Source organism: Bos taurus, chromosome 12 (assembly GCF_002263795.3).
Source record: "Bos taurus isolate L1 Dominette 01449 registration number 42190680 breed Hereford chromosome 12, ARS-UCD2.0, whole genome shotgun sequence".
Taxonomy (NCBI): Eukaryota; Metazoa; Chordata; class Mammalia; order Artiodactyla; family Bovidae; genus Bos; species Bos taurus.
The window spans coordinates 36,099,231-36,116,771 of record NC_037339.1 but is presented as its reverse complement, the minus strand read 5'-3'; the positions used below and the strand labels follow the sequence as shown (position 1 = coordinate 36,116,771).

The 17,541-nt window shown below is 48.4% G+C and overlaps 1 protein-coding gene across 2 annotated transcripts; it reads right to left on the bottom strand.

Annotated features, from left to right (window-relative positions):
- Positions 1 to 217: 217 nt before the first annotated feature.
- GJA3 (gap junction protein alpha 3) lies at positions 218 to 13,240 on the bottom strand. 2 transcript variants are annotated; one of them, XM_005213760.5, is made up of 2 exons: positions 13,156 to 13,240; positions 218 to 2,235 (listed from the first exon to the last, which is right to left on the bottom strand). In XM_005213760.5, the coding sequence occupies exon 2, from the start codon at positions 2,216 to 2,218 to the stop codon at positions 995 to 997; it is 1,224 nt and encodes a 407-aa protein (XP_005213817.1). In that variant the 5' UTR covers positions 2,219 to 2,235; positions 13,156 to 13,240; the 3' UTR covers positions 218 to 994. The 2 variants fall into 2 exon arrangements, with proteins under 2 accessions (XP_005213817.1, NP_001159768.1); NM_001166296.1 differs by lacking the exon at positions 13,156 to 13,240 and having other exon boundaries at positions 995 to 2,218.
- Positions 13,241 to 17,541: the final 4,301 nt, after the last annotated feature.

The window sequence follows — 17,541 nt, the reverse complement described above, 5'->3', positions numbered from 1 at the left end:
TCATCTGTATAAATAAGTTTTCTGGCAACAGTAGTTAACTTTTAACCTCCCATTCAAAAACTTCACAACTTCAAGCATTTGAACTGCACTTAGAGATTTTCCAACGCTGGCTTCAGTTGTATATGGTACATTTTCACAGTAATTAACTGACTCATAAAGTCGAAGAATTTCTTTTAAAGTTCAAATCTTTACTAGTATGCAAAAGACAAATTTGCACTCTTTTGATCAGTATCCATTTTAATAGGACTATTTGCTTCATTTTTCCTGAAAGATAGTAAATGGGGAAAAATAGGCATATCTGTACAATTCATATCAAAGCACAAAATGCCATTTAAAAAATAAATACCTAAGGCATACTTGTCACACTTTTACTCAGTTTCCTTGGCCATTCAAACTTATCTAAAGGGTCCGCCTCTTGCAGGCTCTCCTGCCTGCCCGCCACATCTCTGCCCCTGGAGGGTGGCTGCTCCTCAGTTGTCATGAAGGGTGTGGTTTGATGTCCTGGGCTTCAGAGACCTGTCAGAAACTCAGTGACTGTATGGAATCTTTTTTTAGTACTGTTTGGCAAATATCCCAAATGAAATTCAACTCTAAGTTAAAGTCTCAAACAGAGATAAGACTAAGAGCTTCTAGACTTGCTGGGCGGTCCAAAGCCTCGGGGGGCATAGGGCTGGAAAACCGTTGACCCCAACCTGAAGTGACACAGACCCTCTGCCTTCCCACAGCAGACACCACAGCCCCCACCGGGCCGCAGCATCTCCGGGAAGGCCTCCGGGCTCCGGGCGCGCAGGCTGCTGGGACAATCTTTGGAGGCCCCCGGCCCCTGTGCCCCCTCCCGTCTCGGATGCGCCCCTCACTACCTCACAGCGCTAGGAACAGCAAGCACTGACACACGGACCCGACCCTCGCTCGCCCCCTCCACCCGCTCCAGCCCCTCCCGCCTCCAGGCCGCCCCCCGCCGGTGAGCGCCCTGGGCCTGGACGCTGGGCCGCTGCTAGATGGCCAAGTCGCCGGCCCTGGCCCGGCCGCCGCTGGACTTACTGGCCTTGCTGGACCGGCCGGGGTCTGCGGGGGGCTCGGGGGGCGCGTGCAGCTCCACGGCCGTCACCGCCCCCTCCCCGTCGCTGTCGCCCGAGCTCCCCGCCGCGCCCTCCGGAAGGGACTGCTGGGGGCCACCCCCGGGGCTCTCGGCTGCAGGCGGCGTCGGCGCGGGCGGGGAGGCCTTCCTGGACGAAGTCTGCGGCTCGGCCTCACGGTTGGCCCAGTTCTGCGCCCGGGCGCGCAGGCCCTGGTTGCCGCCGCCGCCGGGGGTGCCGGGGGTCCCGGGCAGGGCCGCGGGCGGGGGAGGCTCGGGGTAGCCCGGGGCAGACGCCTGCCCCAGGGAGGAGGCAGAGGGCGCGTAGTAGGGCGGGAACCCGATGGTGACGGCGGGCGGGGCGGAGTTGGGGGGCAGGAGGAGGGGGCTCCCCCCCACCGGCTTTACGGATCCCGCCCTGGAACCAGGGGTGTCCGGGCGGAAGGGGCTGGTCATCCCCTGTTTCAGCTTCTTCCAGCCCAGGTGGTAGATCTCCAGCACGTTGAGGAGCAGGGACACGCAGGCCACGGCCAGCATGAAGAGGATGAAGATGGTCTTCTCCGTGGGCCGTGAGATGAAGCAGTCCACCGTGTTGGGGCAGGGCCAGCGGTCGCAGCGGTATAGCGGCTTCAGCTGGAAGCCGTACAGGAAGTACTGCCCGGCGATGAAGCCCACCTCGAACAGCGTCTTGAAGATGATGTTGAAGACGTAGGTGCGGAGCAGGGCGCCGGCGATGCGCACCTTGCCGCGGTCGTCGCGCACGGGGGCCGGGTCCTGGTGCCCCTCTGGGCCAGCGGCCTTCGGCGGCTCCTCCTCACGCTCCTTCCGCTTCTCTTCCATGCGCACCAGGTGCAGCACGTGGCCCAGGTAGATGAGCGTGGGCGTGGACACGAAAATGATCTGCAGCACCCAGAATCGCACATGCGAGATGGGGAAGGCGCGGTCGTAGCACACGTTCTCGCAGCCGGGCTGCTGCGTGTTGCAGGTGAAGTCCGACTGCTCGTCCCCCCACACCTCTTCGGCCGCGGCCCCCAGCACCAGAATCCTGAAGATGAACAGCACCGTCAGCCAGACCTTGCCGATGACAGTGGAGTGCTCCTGGGCGTTCTCTAGGAGTCTCCCCAGGAAGCTCCAGTCGCCCATCGCTTCAGACTGCTAACCTGCAGGGGAACAGGCTCGTTACTAGGCCTAGGCCGGCCAGGCGAGCCGAGGGCACGGCCCCCGGGCAGCCCTGGGCCCCGATGTGCGTGGGATATGCTGTCATGGGGAGCTGTGCTCACCCTCCCCAGCGGGAACCCTCCAGGGAAGGTTGTGAGTGTCCATGCGGGTATGCAGGAGCAGGTGTGTATGTACATGCACAGGTGTGTGTACATGTCCAGCTGTGCATGTACATGTACACGTGTGTGTGCAGGCACAGGTGTGTGTATACATATACAGGTGTGTATGTACATGTGAAGCACAGGAGTGTGTGTGCATGTACAGCTGCGTGTATGCACACATACAGGTGTGTATGCACACGTGCAAGAGCAGGTCTGTATGTGCATGTACAGATGTGTGTACATGCACAGGTGTGTGCGCATGTACAGCTGTGTGTGTACATGTACAGGTGTGTGTATGTGCATGTACAGGTGTGTATATGCACATGTGCATGTACAGGTGTGTGTATGTGTGCAGCACAGGTGTGTTTGTATGTGCATGTCCAGGTGTGTGCACATGCACAGGTGTATGTTCATGCAAAGTGTACATGTACAGGTGTGCATGTGTGTGTATGTGTGCAGACACAGGTGTGTGTATACATGTACAGCTGTGTGTATGTACATGTGAAGTCACAGGTGTATGTATGTGCATATACATGTGTGTGCACACATGTATAGGTCTGTGTGTACATTATGGGGGTGTGTGTGTACATGTATAGGTGTATGTGTATGTGTGCAGGCACAGGTGTGTTTGTATGTACATGTCCAGGTGTGTGTATGTATATGTATGGGTGCAAGTACAGGTGTGTGTGTGTGTGCACCGATGCAGGCACAGTTGTGAGCATGCCTGTGTCTCTCCCTGAGGAGGGTTTGGTAACTGTCCCCAGCACCTGTGGCCCTGAGCAGAGGTCATGCTGCACAGGTGCCAGCAGGAGGGAGGCAACCGCAGGCCACGAGGAGGACTGCCTGAGAGAAGCCCCAGCCCACTCCCGGCCTCCTCGCTCTGCACACAGCTGGGCCGATTCCTAACCTGACAGCTGGTGTCGTTCAGAAAGAAGGGCCTCGTGAGGTCTCGGGTGACTGCCGAAGGCCGGCGGGTGATAGGAGGGTCGATGGGTGGCGGAGAGGACAGAAAAGAACACGTCGTGAAAATGAAACAGAGCAGGACTGGTGTGCGTGCAGACGCAGGGAGGACGGGCCCTGGGCGCGGGGCCCTAGCCTGTCCTTCCCGAAGGAAGGGGCCTGTGTCCCGCGCCTGTTGGGCTGGACTTCGGGCTGCAGTGCTGGGGCGGGGCAGCCGCATGGCCCTGTGTCCTGCGGAAGGACCGGTTGGAGGGAGACCAGCTGGAGAGGTCTCCCAGCCGGGAGGGTACTGGGGGGTCCAACTACGGGGGGAGGGCCAGGGCTGAGCCTGGACGGAGGCAGGGCCCTGGGTGGGGGCCGCGCGTGCTCCAGGGAGCGTATGCTCTGAAATCTTATCTGTTATCTGTATTACTATTTTCCCCTGAGTCTTCTGGGAAAAGTGACTTCTAGGAAATTCTAACCTTAGGGGTACAGAGTCAAACAGCAGCCCCAGCTTCCCCAGACCAGACCCCGTGGGGCAGCAGGTGCGGGGGAGGGGGTGGCGCACCTTTGAGGGCCCCCCCCAGAGGCCGGAGGCCAGAGAATGGCCCGAGGGGCTGGACCCGCGGAGGTGGGGACGCTGGCGGGCTTCGGGGGAGCCGGTGACTAAGGCGTCCACTCCGGGAGAAGCAGCAGAGAAGAGGCCCTTTGATCTCACGACGAGGAGGCCACGGACGCCCTTCCAGTGACCCGGCCGCGGGCCAGGCCCGGGGAGCACGTGGGGCGGGTTGGAGACCCGAGGGTGAGGGGGACCTGTCAACCTGTTCCCCGGAGGAGGATGGGCGGTGGAGGCTCCTGTCGCCCGGAGGAGGGAGGGGGCGGGGGCGATGGGGGAGGGGCGGGGCAGCTGCAGGGAGATGAGACTCCTCTCCCGAGTCAAGAGGGCGTCTTTCAGGCAAGGACAGGCCCTGAGCTGCAGAAGAAGAGTTTGCAATGTGGGAACATAGCAGTCGAGCCGGGGTGCCCTGGAGAAGCCGGGAGCTGGGGGTGGAGGAGGCGGGGCTTAAGGAGAACCCGGGCATAACAAGGCTCTCAGAGGGGAGCAAGCCTGCTGGGCAGGGCAAATGAGGACTGAGCAGAGGAGACCCCAGTGGGGAGGGGGAGGGGGGTGGGAGGTAGAGGTGAGGAGGGGAGTGGGTGTCGGGTGGGGGGAGGGGGTGGAGGGTGGGGGTGAGACCGGTGGAGCAGGTCAGAGATCTGGTGAAGGGGAGGCAGGTGGACCACAATGGTCAGTGACCAGAACCTGGGCTCTGACTCCAGGTGAGTTGGGAAGATACTGGGTGGGGGGAGGGGGTTGAACAGCTGTGATACAATCCCATGTCTTCCAGTGGTACTGGTGCTGAGAACTATCTCCAGGGCAAGGGTGAAAGCAGAGGGTCACAGGGTGGAGGGTGAGGGGCGGGGGCAGAGGACGATCAGTTTTATTTAGGAACGTTCAGCCTGAAATGTCTATTAGACACGCATTAGAGGTCAAGTCATCACGGACCTCCTCAGTGCCCTGAGACAGCACTGAGGAAGTCCTCTAAGGACTGGGATGGGGACGGACGGGGGCGGGGGTGGGGGTGGGGAGGGCAGTGCAGAGGGGCTGGAGATCAAGCCAGGTGCTCCAGCATCCAGAGGACCATAAGCTGGCCATCTGAAAATGCCAGTTTTAGTTGAGACTCTAGAATGAACAAGAGCAAAATGTACAATTTGCATTGCACTAGATTCCCTTTTGTAACAGACTGACACTAGAAACACTCCTACTTGGTTTATAAATTGGAGGCAATAGAATGACCAGGCATATTCATTCCGTGTTTTCTTGTGATTTTCTGGAACACCACAAGTAGGATCTGGATACTGACGTACAGGCTAAACCAGAGAGTTCTATGTTTAACTAGTAACGTTTGCCAGGGTTTGCCAGGGTTTGGCATGGGCAGTGGTGGCCCTAATGCTATTTTTTTGCAATCCCTGACTTGGTACAAAGCTAAAAGGACTTGGTAGGCCATGAAAAGTGGGCTTGGTATAGTGAAAAGTGGGCTTATCTGGTTATCTTTTTAGCCATTGGAAAGACTGTTTCTTTCGCTTTTTTTTTTCATATTTTACATGCCTGTTTCCAGCTCTCACATTTAAGACAGTAATTTCTAGATGCCAAGAAACCTAGACTATGGTATTATGTACCTGCATGCATATTGACACAATGGACATCACCGACTCAATGGACTTCAGTTTAAGCAAACTCCAGGAGATGGTGAAGGACAGGGAAGCCTGGGGTGCTGCAGTCCATGGGGTCACAAAGAGTCAGACATGACTGAGCAACTGAACAACAATGCATGCTATGTCGCTTCAGTCGTGTCCAACTGTTTGTGACCCTATGGACCATAGCCTGCCGGGCTCCTGTGTCCATGGGATTCTCCAGGCAAGAACACTAGAGTGGGTTGCCATGCCCTCCTCCAGGGGATCTTCCCAACCCAGGACTGAGCTTGCATCTCTTATGTCTCCTGCATTGGCAGGCGGGTTCTTTACCTCTCAGTTCAGTTCAGTTCAGTCGATCAGTTGTGTCCGACTCTTTGCGACCCCATGAATTGCAGCACGCCAGGCCTCCCTGTCCATCACCAACTCCCGGAGTTCACTCTGACTCACGTCCATCGAGTCAGTGATGCCATCCAGCCATCTCATCCTCTGTCGTCCCCTTCTCCTCCTTTCCCCAATCCCTCCCAGCATCAGAGTCTTTTCCAATGAGTCAACTCTTCACATGAGGTGGCCAAAGTACTGGAGTTTCAGCTTTAGCATCATTTCTTCCCAAGAAATCCCAGGGCTGATCTCCTTCAGAATGGACTGGTTGGATCTCCTTGCAGTCCAAGGGACTCTCGAGTCTTCTCCAACACCACAGTTCAAAAGCATCAATTCTTCGGCGCTCAGCTTTCTTCACAGTCCAACTCTCACATCCATACGTGACCACTGGAAAAACCATAGCCTTGACTAGAAGGACCTTCGTTGGCAAAGGAATGTCTCTGCTTTTCAATATGCTATCTAGGTTGGTCATAACTTTTCGTCCAAGGAGTAAGTGTCTTTTAATTTCATGGCTGCAGTCACCATCTGCAGTGATTTTGGAGCCCCCAAAAATAAAGTCTGACGCTGTTTCCACTGTTTCCCCATCTATTTCCCATGAAGTGATGGGACCAGATGCCATGATCTTAGTTTTCTGAATGTTGAACTTTAAGCCAACTTTTTCACTCTCCTCTTTCACTTTTATCAAGAGGCTTTTTACGTCCTCTTCACTTTACCTCTAGCCCCACCTTTATCATACTTATCACACCTTTTTATAATTTTGGTCTGACTCTTTAAAGAGGAAATAGAACTGAAAATAAGTTTCTTAAAATAACAAAAGATTCATTCTTCTTCTGCTCTTTGGAGATGACCCCAACACATAGCTTTGGAATCCCAAGAGCAAGATGGAAGCCAGGCCTGTAAGAGCCTGCACAGAAAAGATCAACCACAGAGACAAGCATGAAAGAGGAAAAAGCCAAACCTCCAAAGTTTCACACTGACTAACGGGACACTTGTTCTCCAGAAGAAAGGGACTGACCACAGCAAGAGGCAGGACACCCAGTGGTAGTGGCTGCAGACACACTTCACGCTTCAAAAGACAAGTCCTCCAGCTTCATTCTTCATATTTGTCACAACAATTTATTTTTATTTCTTGCATATGAAGTTTAGGCAGAACTTGTCAAGTTCCACAAAAATCTGAGACACAGTTTTGATTGGAATTGCATGGAATTCACAGATGAATCAAATTTACTTCTGTACAATCTAGTGCTCCCACTGCTGAGCACTACTGCTCCATAGATGAAGGGCATCTTTATGCCATTAGGATGCTGTCCCAAAAGGTCTTACACACCTTTTGTTAGACTTATTCTGAGATAACTTTGTAGTTGTTCTAATTCTTCATTCTTAATAGTTGTCTTCATTATAATTTCTGAGTAGTTGTTATCGGTACCTAGGAACCTTATTCCGAGAAAGCAATGGTAACCCACTCCAGTACTCTTGCTTGGAAAATCCCAGGGACAGAGGAGCCTGGAGGGCTGCCATCTATGGGGTTGCACAGAGTCGGACACAACTGAAGTGACTTAGCAGCAGCAGCAGCAGCAGGAACCTTATTTCTGTATATTGATCTTGTATTCAGCAACCTGGCAGAAAGCCCCTCCTAGATGGACCAGTCAGGAGATTCCTTTGGATTTTCTGTGAAAGACGCAGAATCCTATCCTCTTAAGGAGAGATGTGTCTCTTCCTCTTCTAATTTGAATCCCTGTTTTTTCTTTTTCTTGTCTTCTTGCATTGGCTTGGACTTCTGGTACAATGTTGAATGGTGACATTTTCCCTGGTTTCAATCTGAAAATGATGCTTCTGAAGTTTTATCATTGAGTGTGATGTTTCAACTTGTATCAGGTGGAGAAATTTTCCTTCAGTCTTTGCTTTGTTTTCTAAATCATGAATGAATATTGGATTTGGTGGAATACTTTTTTCTCTGCATCTATGGTGACTTTTAGATGGTGAAGCATCTTTTGGGTCATGACTTTAATATATGATCAAATTAAACTGGCTACAACTTTATTTTAGATTATGGTTTGTTCATACTTGAGATTGATCTTATTGTTTTTTTGTACTGTCATTGGATTTTGAAAAGAAAGTTATTTTAAAATTCTCTGTGTAAAAAGCTTGTATAAAAATGTCCAATAGGCTGCACTCACCCTCTGTGATGGCCCACACTCTGTCTCTGGAGTGTGCTTCTCTCTGAATCTGAATAAATCTACTTCTTATCTAAAAAAAAAAAAAAAAAAGAATGTCCCATGAAAGCTCTTGGGCCTAAAGTCTTTTTGTTTATTTTGAGTGGTTGGGAGGACTAGATCACAAATTCAATCTCATTAACTGTTATTAACAGAAGTAGGTTTGCTAAAGACATTTTTGATCATTTATATCTTTTAGAGAATTTTCCATTTCATTCAAGTTTCTAATTTATTGGCATAAAATTATTAATGGTATTTTCTTATGATGCGAAGACTCCATGATATCTGTAGTTAGATTCCTTTGTTTGGTTCCAAATATTGTTTGAGGCTGTTAAAGTATTAGTCTTGCTAGAAGTGTTTCTTTTAATAAAGAATCAATTTTGATATGCTTGAAAAAAGTGAGAGTTTGTTATTTTTTCCAATGTCTTATCATGTATACTGTATTCACAATACATAGAATACATCTACCAAAAACTCCTAAGGATCTTTTAAATAGATAATGAAGATTTTAGTGTTTACTGATGACTTTGTAAATGACACATATGCAATTTAAGAGTATCCTTGACCTTAGTGTAAAATTATTTCTTATTATATCCAGGGGTTTCCCTTCCTAATTTTAAATGGAAATTTAACTTTTCAATAATCTGAAGCTCTGGCAGGAAATATCACTCTCATCCAGAACTGACTGATTTAGTGGAATTATAAAACACTAACTTTCCAGCTTCTTTATTAGTAATTCTAAAGCATTTCTAGGATTGTATATTTTACTGTCAAATAAAAAATCTCCAGAAACATGAAACTGTTTTAAATTCATATTTTAATTTCATTATCTTATTTATTCATTAAGAATATATGAAAACATTTATAATAGTTCCTGCCATCCATGTATTACTATTATTATTCTCACATCTTCTCTTTCACAGAATTTAATTACTTATGAATATGCAAAAAATCATGCTCCTAAATCTTTATTTGGTGAAGGTAAATATGGGTGACACTTTGATTTTTAGTCAAAGGGAAGGACTCACTAGTCTTTGTTTTTGACCTTCTGTAACATACAAACTTAGTGAGAGCTAATTTTAAGTCAAAAGCAATTTAAACAACTATGTTAAAGAACAAATGTCTTCAAGCTTGTATATTCAGGAATGGCAAAATTAAAAGTACACTTAAGGTTTTAGCCATAGTATTTTTTCTTAAAATACTTGAATAAAATAAATATTCCCTCCAGATAGGAGTATCACATAACAGTTCCACAATTAGAATTCTAATATTAAGCTAGAAAGTTACCAGCTGGTCGTGCTTCAGTTCAGTTGACAGAAAACGTAGATAGTCTGCAGTGAAATTAGAAACATGACTGTCTTCCAAGGCTATTCATGCCACGCTGGGCACCCTCTCCAAGCCCTTCAAACAGTCCCCTGCCCACTGCCTCGTCAGCTCCTCCCGTCCTTTATTAAACCATGTTGCACATTTCTAGAATGAACTCTGCGAAAGACCTAAGAACACCATTAGTGATTTTCACTCACTCAAACATTTTATTTAGACATTTTAGTGATGTGTTCGGAGAAGGCAATGGCACGCCACTAAGCACTCTTGCCTAGAAAATCCCATGGACGGAGGAGCCTGGTAGGCTGCAGTCCATAAGGTCGCTAAGAGTCAGACACTGAGCGACTTCACTTTCATTTTTCACTTTCATGCATTGGAGAAGGAAATGGCAACCCACTCCAGTGGGCTGCTGTCTATGGGGTCGCACAGAGTCGGACACGACTGAAGCGACTTAGCAGCAGCAGCAGCAGTAATGATGTGTTACTTTTAATGTACTTCAACATTAGCCCTCACGGTTTTAATAACTGAATAGTGGGAAAAAAAGTTGTCTCCCTCATGGCAGTGCACAACCTTCTGAAGGCTGGTTTGGGCCAAGAGTAAATAACAATCAAGGAAACTATAGGGTGTGACGGCTTCCTGTGTTCTGAGCAGCTCATCATGCCTGAAACACAAGGTCAGCATGTCTCAATAGTACACCAGACAGTGACCTCATGAATGCAGTTAAAAGGTAATTTCCCTATGTAAATCCCAGTGACACCTTTCAGGAATCTTATTCATAATCCATGAAAGGAACATGGAATCGCAGCATCTTAGAGCTGGAAGGACCTTAGAAGTGGCCCTACTGTCATCCTCACTTTACAGATCAGAAAATGGATGCCCAGAGAGGTTCTGTGATTTCCCTGAGGTTGCATAGCATGCAGGGCTGAAGTTGGCACAAGAACTCCTGACTTTCTGCTCTGGGTCCCCGTCCACGTGACCTCATGGGATTAAGCACCAGGCACATGGTCCAGATGACAACAGGTGCCTTTTGAGCTGTTTCTACCACACTTTAAAAGAAATGTGTAGAAACATGGGTTAGAGTATGTTTTAGGCTTTGCTCTTTTCTTCCAGTCCAGAATGTCTAAAATTGTCAAATATTTTTTATTGCTAACAACAGCCAGCTACCTCATCATATAAATTGGAATTGTCATTTTAAAGCAAATTCAGGTATTATCTTTATTCTTGCTTAGTGAACAAAACGCACAGCCTTATAATTATGGCATTTTATTGTTCCATTTATATTACAGACACAAATTACATCTGTCAAAATGTTTTATATGTTCTGCAGAAATAATAATTTATATAGTATAAATAGAATCTGAATTTTCTTATTTGAATCTATTTCTATTAGTACAAAGCAGAACTCTCTTCTCTGTTCTAGAATAAAAGATTCATTATAAAATTAAGAGGAAATGGAGTTTCATGAACAGATGAGCATTCAGGAGCTAATCATGTGATCTGAATGAAAAAAATTAAGTGATTTTTACATTAAGCATCATTTATCAATAGTCTGTTAACAGGAAACTTAAAGCAAGCCACAAACTTCAAATTAAAGAAAATGTAAGAATGCAGAAACCTTACATGAACCGTTAGTGTCACACTTTTGAAGACGCAGAGATCCCAAAAAGCAAGCTGCTGCTGCTGCTGCTGCTAAGTCGCTTCAGTCGTGTCCGACTCTGTGCGACCCCATAGATGGCAGCCCACTGGAGTGGGTTGCCATTTCCTTCTCCATTGCGTGAAAGTGAAGTCGCTCAGTCCTGTCAGACTCTTAGCAACCCCATGGACTGTGGCCCACCAGGCTCCTCCGTCCATGGGATTTTCCAGGCAAGAGTGCTGAGTGGGGTGCCATTGCCTTCTTCGAAAAAGCAAGCATCATAGTACTAATCTAGGTCTCAAGATAAATTTTCCACCAGTGTAGGAATGAAAAGTAACATGAAAATCTATTGCTATTTTATTGCTTTTAAGAATTACATTGAAATTGCAAAAACATAGTGTTTTTAGAGACGTGTATGCTATTTAGGGACGCAGGTATTGGATTTTTTGCCCTCTTTAAGGTAGTAAATATTTATCAAATGCTTATTACATGTGTGGGACTGTGCTACACATGGAGTGACCAAAATAATCCAGATCCAGTCCACCCTCTCAGACAGCAGGAAAGGCATGCTTGTCACACTGCTCAAAAGGTAGCACCACACGTGTTACACAGCCCTGGGCTTGGCCTTGGAGGGTGGGGAGACCTGACACAGTACAGGGAGAAAGAGGGAGTACACTAAGATGGCAACTGAGTTTGGCTGAATTTTTTCCCATACGGACCCTGGGCAACCTCAAAGGCCTTCACACTGTCTAGAATGTTCTGGGAATATTTTAGTACATTACAAAGACTATGTGCTTATTGATATATTTATGTGCTGTACTGAGGTAAAGTCCTAAAGACATGTATGTCCTATTTATTCTGTGTTAGATGTGTGTTCAAGTAATGGTAACAAGTGAGCGGCAAATTAGATTTAAATTCTTGACTCATGTGAGACTGTGTAAAATGGCTGTGACTATAATTATTTTAAAGTTTCAAATGTGCAGGGTAAAAGTTATCTTAGTTAAGAAAATGAACACAAAATGTAAGAACATTCAAAGAAATTATGTCAAAATTCTCTTTCTCGTTAGCCAACAATGAAATCCTGTTACACGCCATTATTATAAGGCAGCTTTAAGCCAGTTAGCATTTGCTGGTTGACACGAACAGCATTGTCTAATCTGTTACAGTTGTAAAGTTTCTGTGAATTACTTTTCACTACAAAACACGTGCACTGCCCTCAACAGATGCTTATCTCGGCAAGAACCAAACTGCTGAACCAGTGGAATCGGCGCCAGATTAGCTGAGGTTTACTTTGAATACACTGACCTTCGGGAAATAAGTCCGTTTTCCACTCTAATCTTTTAATGTCTGATTTGCAATACATTTCCCAGCACCCGGAAGGCCTGCCAGCGAAGTGAAGCACATGTCATAAACCATCATTTTGAATTCTTGGGTGATTAAAAACCAAAGCACCATCCACTCCCCTGCTGTTGGCATATGAACATTTTTAAATGGCACATTTGGGCGAAACCTTGATTAAGCAAACCCTGGCAGACTGCCCTGGTCGCTGAAGTCCGTGTCGCAGCTGCTCTGGACCGAGGGGTCTGCCCACCGGGATGAAAGGGTCTCACCCGGCCGGACAGCGAGCACGTGCCCGCGTCCGCAGCCCCAGAGCGCTGCCCGAAGAGCGCAGACGCGGGACCAGCCCACTCGCCGCAAATTCTGCTGAAACCCGCCGCCACGCGTACACGCGGCAACAAACGAGGCCGAGGCGCTCAGAGCCAGTCTGTCTTTAAAAAAACTTTCAGAGAGTTTCTTAAAGGAGCGCAGGCGAGCCAAGACCTTGGGGAAGAGCGGCGCGCGCCCCGCGGGAGTGCCGGCGCCACAGGGGCGCAGCCCAGGGAAAGGTCTGATGCCATCGCCGGCCACCCCCCACACCCCGAAAAAGCCATCGCCGCGCCAAGCTCCAGAGTTCCCCAGGGAGTGCCCAAGTCGCGCCGACCTGCGGGCTGCTCCCAAACTTGCCAGGACCCTGAGGGGCAGCCCGCAGCCCACGCTTACCCGCCGCGCCGACCCGGTCGCTTCTCCCGCGGGCAGGGCTCGGGCCGCTCTGCTGGACACCCCGTCTCCGTGCGCTCGGCTCGACGCGTGCGCCCGGCCACCCGGGCTCCCCGCCCCGGCGCCATCCCCGCGCCCCGCGCTGCGCCCCGCGCCCGGGCCCCGCGCCCCGCCCCGCGCCCCGCCCCATCCCCCGCCCACACCCCACATCCCACACTCGCACCCCCCATCCTACACCGAGCGCCAGGGCCCCGCGCCCCGCCCCGCCCGGCCCCGCGCACATCACACATCACACATCCCACTCTGGCACCCCGCATCCTACACCCGCATCCCGCTTCCCGCCACTAGTTCACACGCCGAACTCCCGCATTCCACACCCGCATCCGCCTGCTTCTCCCCGGCCAAGTTGTGGCTCCACGTCCCCCACCCCCCACCCCGCACCTCCCGCCCGCTTGCTTAGGGCAGTAGGGGTGCGGGTGTGGGACTTGAATGCGGGGTGCAGGTTCCACGCCGGGTGCGTGTTGCCTAGTCGCAGCGGCCCACGCTGTCGCGGGGGCGGTAGTGGTGCCCTGGCCGGGGGCTATAAATAGCGCAGCGAGCCTGGCTCGCGTCAGACACACTTAATTCAGTCCAGGGCACTGGGATTCCTGTTGGTTTTTTTTTAAGAACAACCGAGTCTCTGGTTGCTTCCAGGGTTGCTTGATTAGCGCTCAGATCTGACGAGCAAGCTGCGCACCCCGCAGAGTTTACCTGTTCAGGTGGGATCTGAACTTGAGGGCAACCCAGGGGGAAAGAAAGCTAAGCTGCTAAAGGCTCGTCTAAAACACCTTCCCTTGTAGAACTCGGACGTGTGTGTGTGTGTGTGTGTGTGTGTGTGTGTGTGTATTTAGTAGGTGGTGGTTACCTGGACCTAGGTTTTTTTGGTTGGTAGGGGTTTTTTTTTGTTTTTAGGTTTTGTTTTTAAATTGAGAAATATTACTATAGAAGTCTTCCCTGGTGGCTCATACAGTAAAGAATCTGCCTGCAATGCATAATACCAGAGTTCCATCCCTGGGCCAGAAAGATCCCCTGCAGGAGGGCATGGCAACCCACTCCAGTATTCTTGCCTGGAGAATCCCAAGGACAGAGGAGCCTGGCAGGCAACAATCCATAGGGTCACAAACAGTCAGACACGATTGAATGACCAACACACACACACACACACACCATAGGTCTTCAGGTATTTTCTCACTTTTTAATTCTCTCTGAGAAGTACAAGAATGGTTTTATTTTTTCTTGATCATAGAAGAACTAAAATTTCTTAGTATTTATAGTCTCTTTGCGGGACACTCATTGGTATTCCAAGGCTAAAACGTGTAAATACAACATTGCAATGATTTAAAAACTTTTCATTAAAAATGCAGATTTAAAATGATGTTGTGTCACTCAAATACTTGCACACCATGTCATAGCAACCTGATTCACAATCGCCAAAAGGTAGGGACAACTCCATGAATGGCTTAAAAAATGTGCTTCTATGTAGAATGAAATATTATCCACCCTAAAAAGGGGAGGAGATTCTGACACAGGCTGCCACACAGATGACTCTTGAGGACATGATGTTAAGTGAAGTCAACAGTCACAAAATACTGTATAATTCCACTTATGAAGTATCTAAAGTTGTCAGAAAGTAGGGTGGTGGATGCAGCGGCAGGGCTGGATGGGAGTTAGTGTTTAGTTAGTGTTAGTTTCAGTTTGAGAAGATGAAGTTACGATGGTGGTTGCAGAGCAGTTCGAATGTACTAACACAGAGAACTGAATGATTAAAGTGGCTAAAATGGTAAATTTTATATTATGTAGGTTTTATTACAATGAAAAGTTTCAGGGACATTGTGTAAAGACTACCAAAATTAGGAAACAGTGGTTTCTTTGCACGTATACTCTCTAGGTAGACAACTAAGATGTTAATCATATGGTTTCGGTTTTAGATGTGAAGACTGCCCATTTGGTTTCAAGAGAGATTGTGCTTAGGATAATTTCAGGGGAAAATACATATATATACATATACATACGCATATGCTAACCTGCTGAGAGCTGAATCCTCAAACGATAGACCCCATTTCCACATGCTATTAATATGTGTATCTGAAAAAAGCGTGCAGTGAAGACAGCCCGGAGACCCCAGCTCGTGGTCCCGCGAAGGCATCGCCCTCTCTGGTCCTTCCCGGAGACCGCGAAGATGCGCTCGCCTCTGCTGCCCTCTGGCGGTCAAAGACGGAACTAACCTTCAGGGCCTGTGTTGAACCTGGGTGCATCTGCGCTTTGTATACAAAGAGAAGTTCAACAAATATTCAAATATTCGTTCAATATAGATGCCCTTCCTGGACACGATGGCCCAGAGTAAACACAGTGACCCTGCCATAATCGTGTTCAGTAGAATTTAATGGTGTGGCTCAGACGATAAAGGGTCTGTCCGCAATGCGGGAGACCCGGGTTCAATTCCTGGGTCGGGAAGATCACCTGGAGAAGGAAATGGCAATCCACTCCAGCACTCTTGCCTGGAAAATCCCATGATGGAGGAGCCTGATAGGCTACAGTCAGTCCATGGGGTCCCAAAGAGTCGGACACGACTGAGCGACTTACTTCATTTTCACTTTTCTTTAAATAGCCAGATTTAAGGTTCATAAAAAGTTGTTACTTGGTTTTTTCCTTTTAGTTTAAAATTCATTACATACTTATACTAATAGGTGATGCGTGGTATTTTAGTTACTCGTGAGGTATACATATCTTCTACTGTACTTTTGAAAATTAATTTAATTACTATTTTTATAAAACATCTGCTCATTCAAGGCCGTGGATGAGTGCTGGAAGAGGTGTGATGATCCCCACTTTCTCCACTCAAAGAATTTCTAGTGCTGAGCTCTGGGCCCTATCCTGCCCACTGGAGCAATTTGCAGCCTATTCTGACTTGCTGTGTTGTTTTGTCGCTAAGTCATGTCTGACTCTGTGACCTCATGGACTGTAGCCCTCCAGGCTCCTCTGTCCATGGGATTCTCCAGGTAAGAATACTGGAGCGGTTGGCCACGTCCTCCTCCAGGGGATCTTCCCGAAGCAGGGATTGAAGCCGTGTCTCCTGCATTGGCAGGTGGATTCTTTACCACTGAAAGAACCGGGGAAGCCATGGAAAACAGTATGGAAGTTCTTAAAAAAATTAAAAAAAAAATAGACTTACCATACAATTCAGCAATCCCACTTTTGGGAATTACCAAAAAAATTGAAAGCAAGGTCTCAAAGAGATGTTTGTCCAGTGGTGTTCACAGCAGTGATAGTCACAGTGGCTTTAAGGCAGAGGGAAGCCAGTGTCCATAGACAGATGAATGGATTAGCAAAATGCAGTCCATGCATACAGTGGAACATAATTCATAATTCAAAATGTGGTCCATGCATATAGTGGAGCATAACTCAGAATTCAAAAGGGAGGAAATTCTGATGCAGGCTGCACGTGGATGAATTTTGAGAACATTACCCTAAGTGAAATAAGCCGGTCACAAAAAGACAAATACTGAGTGATTCCTCGTAAAGGAGGCCCCTAGATTAGTCAGATTCAAGGAGACAGAAGGTAGGATGGGTGAGGGCAGGGAGGGAGGTGGGGAGCTGGTGCTTAAATGGGGGGCAGAGCTTCAGTTTTGCAAGATGGACAGAATTCTGGGGACAGATGGTGGTGGTAATTGCACAACATTTTGAATGTATTAAAACCATTTAACTGCATACTTAGAAATGTTTACAATGGTACATTTTATGTTATGTGTATTTTACCACAATAAAAAAGTGGAAAAAGCCCTCACACTTACTGTATGACCCTAAAAGAAACGTGAACAGAGAGGTTAACAGGGAGGTGATCCCGGCAGCCGAATTCCATCTCCTCAAATTGAAGAGTGTGATTTCTAAAGCAAGTAGAACACAGCTGATAAAACAAGCATGTGGGAGGCCCTGCTTGCTGGGTTATCACCCCAGAGCACAGGCCTCTTCCTGGCGTTTCATGCTTTTCAGAAATAAAGACCGTTTGGGTTGAAAATGATCTTCCCTCCGACAATAACAATGCAACTGCCCACAGCTGCTCGGTGGTTTTTAACTTTTAGTTTTCAAGCTGCTTGATCAGACCTGAGCCTCACAACACAGGTGTGAGGGCAGGGGCACTTCCTCGTGTTCTGGAGAAAGAAGCCGAGTTGCAGGGAAGCGACCTTTACCACTGCTGGTAAACAACTCAGCAGCTAACACTTTGGACTATGAATCTATTCATAGTACTTTTTGTGTAACACCTCAAGACTTGTGAGGCTGATGAGGAGAACTTTGTCGTTTATGAATGAGGAAAGTCCTGTAACACCAGGGAAGGGTCAGGCCGTGGGTTGT